This window comes from Sesamum indicum, linkage group LG6, assembly GCF_000512975.1.
Source record: "Sesamum indicum cultivar Zhongzhi No. 13 linkage group LG6, S_indicum_v1.0, whole genome shotgun sequence".
In the NCBI taxonomy this organism is placed as follows: Eukaryota; Viridiplantae; Streptophyta; class Magnoliopsida; order Lamiales; family Pedaliaceae; genus Sesamum; species Sesamum indicum.
The window spans coordinates 1627277-1634722 of NC_026150.1; the positions used below are offsets into that span (position 1 = coordinate 1627277).

At 41.2% G+C, this 7446-nt stretch overlaps 1 protein-coding gene across 1 annotated transcript; it reads left to right on the plus strand.

Annotated features, from left to right (window-relative positions):
* LOC105163271 (protein TIME FOR COFFEE) lies at positions 1699-7211 on the plus strand. Its single transcript, XM_011081559.2, is given in 14 exon segments — positions 1699-2054; positions 2155-2437; positions 2440-2510; positions 2598-2758; positions 2867-3059; positions 3160-3451; positions 3598-3658; positions 3760-3849; positions 3937-4114; positions 4226-4292; positions 4366-4432; positions 4524-4880; positions 4967-5933; positions 6081-7211. Coding segments are annotated over 14 exon segments (3534 nt in total). The 5' UTR covers positions 1699-1957; the 3' UTR covers positions 6731-7211.

The following is a 7446-nucleotide window of genomic DNA, read 5'->3' on the forward strand; positions in this document are numbered from 1 at the left end:
TGGCAAAATGACATTGAAGCGAAGCCCATGGCGCAGTGGAATGGCCTCAGATCCGTAGGCAGCCGACTCTGGCTCCACCAAAGCCGATAGCGACTCCCTCTAAAAATGAAGAAGCTCCACCGTCGGATCGGGCTCCACCGACGGCGAATATCTCGCTACTCATTCGGGGGAACCGCCGTGCAGATAGTCAGTGCCACGCCAGCTTCGTGTGGGACCCATAATAGACACTGCCATGTCGGAATTATTTATTCCAAGACTGCGGGACCCACTCAACGAAATATGACTTGCCGCGGTACAACCGGAGCAGCGCCACGTACGAACCGCTCCACTTAAACCCCCACGTGAGCTGTTGCCGCAGCTGGTTTTTTCCGTATGGGGCAGTGAACGTACGCGCAGATAAGATATTTATTCTCCGAGTTTCAGCCTTTCCAATGCAGCGTATCCTAACGAGACACGTGTATCGGGAGCCCTCGTTTTGTTCACATTCCTGCCAGTAGCCTCATGTTTCCTCCACGCTCCGACTGTACGCGTGCACTTTTGCCCTGGATTGATAATATTAGACCTTTATGACTTTTTGACTGTTAAATTAATTATTGTTATGTAATTACTTAGATATTTCAATAATCCATAATTATTTTTATTTATTTCAATTTTTGGTAAAATAAATATAATAACAGATATTCTTTATTTACACCAAATCTTACCCAAACAAATCAGGAGTAATTTATGACAGAATTTCCTATTTATTTCATACGAATTATCACTTAACTATATCAAAAAATACCATCATCAATCAAATATCTATTAAAAAATCTAAATCCTGCCTTTGAATTACTTCAATTTACAAACTATTTAAAAATATTCCTACTTTAGGAATCTTTCACTAAATTAAATATTATTTTCAAAAAACACCTCATTATTACACCACTAATACTTTCCATTTTCGACTTAAAGATGAATCGGCGTTAGATTATTTGTTTTTTATGGTAAGTACTAGATAAATTATAAAAAAGATATATGTTTAGCCTGAATCGATGTATTTGAATTTTGAATTTTTTGTTTTGATCTGCTTTTAAAATTATTAGAATCCATATGAAATTATTTAAATTTTGTTCTGAAATATAATACATAATTATTTGAAATAGTGTGGTGTGGTGGACTAATTATTGGTAGGGAGGCAAAAAAGAAAAGAAAAAAGAAATACAAGTGGTTCATAATTGCATGTAGTTACGATTATCAACTACCATGAAGTACAACTTTCATTAATTTCAATTTAATTAAAATTAAGATTCAAATTTGACTTAGATACCATTAAATTAAAATTCGTATAATTTTTAAAGTACGCCCATTCCGAATCCGACCAACTTTAATACTGGAGCAAAGTTAATTGTTTATTTATTTATTTAAAATAGAAAAAAAATAAAGGGAAAAATGAAGAAGGGGATAGACTAAAAATTAGAGTAGATGAGCCACGTGGCAGTATGAGGGCAGGAAGCAGAATATTATAATCGGGAAAGTGACAGTTGTGCCATGTTGGCACCGGCTCATCGTAGCCCTTAGATGAAGAATTCATCTTACGGCGGATATGATGGTTCGGGGGCGAGAGAGAAATCGATGCCGTCCATCTCGCCTCTGGAGTAGGTTTCGCGTGACTTAAATATAACAACAAAGAACAGATTAGATTAGACTAGAGAGAAAGGGGGGAAGAGAGAGAGCACAAAAAGTGAAGAAGAGGGGAGAGCAGAGAAAGCAAAAAGGAGAAACAGGAGATAGAGAGAGTGAGCAGCGGGGGAGAGAGAGAGAGTGAGTGAATTCCAACAAATTCAGTTTCATTTTGTGAATCTGGCAGTCTTTAGAATTTCATTTCCTTTGTTGTTTTTTTTCCGGTTGTTTTCGCCGTTAAAAATGGTGGAAATCCGGCGAATTATTTAATTGACGGGAGAAATTTGTAGTGTTAATGGAGAGAAGCAGAGATTTGCGAAGAGCGACTATTTCTACCGTCAACGGTTTGCCGAGGCGACGGCAGAGAATCACTACTCTCAGAGATTCAACTGGTTAGAAAATCCTTTGATAAAACTCTCTCTCTGAATTAGGTTGTTATCTTGATATTTTTTCTTTTTTTGTGTGTTTCTGAAATCATTTTACTCTTGGCAGACGAGTATAGACAGATGGAATTGCAGGAAACAGCGAGGTTAAGAGATCGAGAGCGGTTACAGAGGAAGGACCGGGATCGAGAGTTTCCGAAGAGAAGAAGAGTTGATAGGTCAGCGGTGCAGCAGAGGAGTGGTGGTGGTGAAAGTTTTCGAGAGACCGAGAGTACGGACTCTAGTGATGAAGAGTACTACGAAGAGGAAGAGGAGACAAGTATTCATCGGCAAAATCGGATGAATCAAGTATCGCCAACGAACTCTTCTCTGTCGAATAACCGGCGGGGCCTCCGTACTCTCCGGTGCTCAGCCCCGCCGCCGATGAAATACTTGGTGTTCCTGTACCCCGAAGAGCTCGCTCTGGTATGTTATCATGGTCAGGAATCTTTGATCTATTTGTTGAGTTTTATCTTCCAATTAATATTTGTTAATTTGTTTTTCGTTTTATAGCTTCGGCAAAGAGGTTGCATGAGTACTGGAATTCAGGCAGCGGCGGATTTGGAGAGGACTCGATCCACCGGAGATTTTCTCCGTCTCCGGCAACGGTGAGTCTGATTGGTTGCGGCGGCGCTTCCTCGTCATCCTCCGGTGCTTCATTGAAGAAGAAGATGGTTTGCTATGTTTGGATTTTCACTTTTGTACAATTTATTTTTGTTTTTCCAATACGTCACGATGCGTTTGACTTACTAAGATTTTCTTCTATGCTTGTGACTTCACAGAAATGTTTAGAGCCGAGAACACGGGTTTTGATGAGTGCATCGAATCCCAAGCCTTCTTCTGTGATTCAAGATGATATCGAGATCGAGGTCGCTGAAGCACTGTTCGATCTGATGAAACAATCGCAGTCGCAATCCCAGTCTTCCCCAAATGAGGAAAAGGTGGATAGAGATAGCACAGACACATCTGATGATGGTAAGTTTGCGTTTTCTTTTACTGATGTCTTTAATTCAGAGTTTGTGAATAATTGCTGTTCGGAAATTTTTTTAATAAATGTGGATTTGGTGGATTACAGAGTTAAAGAGGTTAAAAGCTGATGGTGGTAAAGATGAGAATAATGCCTTTTCATTTCAAAATGAGCAATCAATAAAAGTGAATGCCGAAACAAATATAGTTGACTCAATGAAACTGCTGAAGAAAGAAGGAAGGATTGAGAAAGAGAAATTTCCGGATGAACCAGCTCAAGAATTAGTGAGTGGAGATGCGTTTGTGAATAAAGGAAATGTGGGGTCTCCAAAAGAAAGCAAATCGCCATCATGTGTTAAAGTAAATGCTTGTGATATTCAGGACCCGACAGTGACAAAAGCGTGAGCATCCTCAAATTTTCGTTTCCGTTTATTACTTCCTTCCCCCACCCCCTCTCCATCTCTTCTTCTCTTTAATTTTCTTTTTAAATTAACTATCGTTCCATCTCCATAGCAATTTAATAATATCTATGTTGGGCCGGGAACAGGGATAATCCACCAATTGGAGTTGATGCTAAGAAGGAAGCCAAGCTAGAGATTGATTTGATGGTAAGTACGGCATACGGTGGTGTTAAGTCCCTTAGGCTTATGCCTTTTTTTTTTTCTATTCTTCTAGTGAAAATTCTGAATTATGAATGCGCTTTTGACAGGCTCCTCCTCCTTTGCCATCATCTCCGGAGAGAGTTGCCTTGGTTGATATAGTAATTGGTGCTAAATTTATGACTGAGGATGTTCAAAAGGCATGTGCATCTTTTCCTGTGCAGTTCTTTCCTATTTGGGTTCTATTTTTTCAATTTGATGAAAACTGTTTCATCTCTAATATGCAGAAGAGTGATAACATTTCAAAGAATGGTCCCTCGGAGATTGCAATTCGGATGCAGGAGGGGAATAATCAATTGCCAAACCCTGAGTTGGGTGAGTTGGAAAAGCGTAGGCCTGATGTCTTGAGTTTCAGTGACTGTACTACCCCACAGCAGCAGGATCGGAAGGAGCAGAAAAATCAATGTAAAGCCCCAAAACAGAAGTTTTAATTCCTTATTGATGTTGAGTCGTCGTGGGTTTAGGAACTTAAATTCATGACACGTTTTCAGCTAAATTTAACATTTCTTTTTGCAGCGACAAGTTCCTTGTTACCTTTCCCTATTGGCATGAGTAGCTGGGCTGGTGTTCTTCCTCATCCAGGGTGTGTATAATAACCTTTGTTCAGTCTTGTGTTTAGATGTTTCCCACTCTTCAATAAGTTGTTTCATATGCAGCTACAAGTCACCTCTACAAGCAGTTTTGCCAATAGATGGAAGTGCTAGATCTTCAAGGACAACTGAGGTACCTTCCATCGGGCTATTCAGAGCAATGCTTCTTTTATTTGTTTCAGTTGTAAATATTGATTTGTGTATATACACCGGAAATTGTGCAGCTCCCTCCATTTAAGTTTTCACAGCCTCGAACAAAGAGATGTGCAACTCATCAATGCCTTGCCCACAACATTTATTCTCATCAGCAACACATCAAGAAGACTTTATCATCTGGGCCAACTGGTCCTTCTACTTTGTATGGAACGAAGCCCGTGAACCTAAAATCCATGTTACCAACACAGAAGTTAATTCCTGGAAATATGTTGTTCGGAGACCTCCAAGGAGGGCAGAGTATGGTAACTGTTTCAGGGGGAAGTGGAAAAGATAAAAGCTCTGATGCTGCTTCAGCTTTGAATACAACAAGTGGCAAGTCTGTGCTTCAACAAGCTTCACATCAAGCTCCAGCTAATCATTTTCTGGTATGTTTTGCTGCTTTACCTTTTAGTTGTTGCATCACAGTTACATTGCTGTATTGAAAGTGTTTGTGTATTCCTGATGATTGCAGCATGGACCTGGTTTTATCTTTCCACTTGGTCATCATCAAACAACTATGATGGCACCCGCTAATTCTTCTGGACAACCTCAATCTGCTTCAGCTGGTCATGCATCTTTGTCCTCTAATTCAGCTGGGAGGCCTTCAGTAAACTTACCCTTGCCTGGAGGAGCAGCTGCTGTGAGCTTTAATCATCCATTGTTTCCCTCCAATGAAGCAGCTCCATACATCGCATTGTTACAGAACAATGGTTGCCCGGTTCCTATTTCAACAAATTTTGCTATGCCTCCTTTCAAAGGAGGATCCCCCACTATGCCCTTCTTGAACTCCTCTTACTATTCTTCACCTCTGTTTAATGTTCAAAATCAGCAGCAGTTATCCCTTCCTCGTACTCCAGTCCAATCAGCTTCTCAAAATACGAGCACATTTAGTGGCTCATCATCCCACAAAAAACCACAGTGTGAGCAGCAGACCAGTACAAAAACCAGGGATAGTAAGTTTCCTACTCCAGTAAATGCACATCCACCGCAGCCAGAGAGGCTACTCCAGCCATCCCACTCAGCTAGCAAGTCTGACACAGAAGTCAGTAGGAAAAGTGGTGCGTCGCCTGCTGATGGCTTGGTGTCTCAATTGGTGAAACCTAATAATGGCCAAACCAGTTCATTTCCTGTCCAACCGATGAACTTTGGAGTGATCCCACCTGTGTCGATTGGAGGTGGTGCTGTTGGGAATAAGCATGGTGATCCTCAGCAGGGCTCTAAGGGTGGGGTTGAGCTCATCCCTCAAGCGCTTGCCTTGTCTTTTGGTTCAAATCCTTCCATAAATCCAGCACTTGACTTCTCATCAATGGTGCAAAACTCTGATATCTTCCATATGCTTCCTGATACGGCTCGGAATGCTAATCAGATGGCACCTCATTCCCAGATGGCACAACAGAAGAATTTCCAGGCATCTGAAGGAAAATATCCATTGGTTGGTGGTAAGTCTTCTAACTTTTTAAAAGGAGATTGCAATGATTTATCATCCCTCTCAACTATGGGAGCTTTCAAATTTGATGGTTTAGCTAAAACTATCAATTTTCTTCCATCATCTTTAACTGGAGACCAATCTTCTCAATCATCTTCAGCTGCTGTGACATCTGGTGTTTCGGTTACAATCCCAAACTTCCAGCCGCATCAGCATCAACAGCACTTGGTCCAGCTCCAGAAGCATCATATGCAGCAGCTTACTGGTGCAGCTCAAGTCAAGGCCTCCGCTCCTAACAGCATTCCTGGCTCTTTCCTTGCTGGTAGTTTCCCCAGTAACAACCCTGTTTTCACACAAGTGTCTGTCCAAACTGATAATCCATCCTTTCCCCCTATGTGGGAGAACTTCTCTAGAGCCACAGCTCCTGAAGGTTCATCACAGTCTGCCTCTTCAAGCCTTGTTAACATGCCCCAAGTGAAAAGTTCTCATGGCCAGACTCACATATCTTTTGGGGATGGTTCAGTCCCTGCTGCATCATTTCAAGGGCAACAGCTTGTCATCAAAAGTCAGCCAGTCCCTTCTTTTGTTGTCGGTTGTCCTCTGAACTCTTCTATGTCAAAAAATACAGGTAGCAGCCTAAGAACTGCCCCCACTCTTGGTAAAGCTGCCTCAACTATTTCAGCATTACCATGCCAAGAAACAGAGGCTTCTCTGAATGGACCCAGCCAGAAGACGTCCCCTTCTTGCAGAAGAAACGTGCCATCAATTTTAAGCACATGCCCAAGCCAACTCTCGGAGCTCAAGTATTAATAAGCTTTGCTGCAATGAGGTTATGAAAGTGCAAGATGCAGCCCAGATATTACATTACATCTCATGTGGTAACCAGCCTGCTGCAGCAAATTGGAGGCAAACATCAGTCGGTTCTTGTGATTGTTTAGCGGTAGCAATCCGCTTGCAATTTTTGTCTCGCAGCAAAGGATGATGACGTGCTGCCAACAAGTGGGAATGTATTAGTGTTGCTCACAAAATCACATTGAATGTGTTTGGTGAAAGTTGAGAATTGAGAAAAGTGAGGAAGGGGGGAGATAAGGAGGAAAAGTCGTAATATGAGAAGTGAAACAAAAGCTAGTGATAAAGTAGGGCCGGTGAACTTATCAAGTTAGCTTCAAAGTTTTGGAATTTATTAGGGCTGCAGTTTTAGTACTTATTTATGAGTTGGCTGCCAACCCTACTACTGAATGTATAGACAGACTAATCTTTGTTATAATCATAGAATTCCATTCTTTCATAATTTCTTGCACAATTAATTATCTTTTGTTAATGTTCGTTCGTGTGCATGCATGGGAGGGCGGGGACCGTTGGGATTTTATGGATTAAGAAAGCTAAGAAGAATAGTTTTGAGTTATGGGTCGCCTCAAACATTATATGCGTCTTTGAAATTACAACTAAAGAAAACTCTCTCCCCTATCCGCCTATTCCAAGGTTTAAATCTATGCTAAAATGCAATTTGGATGATACCGAGTTTT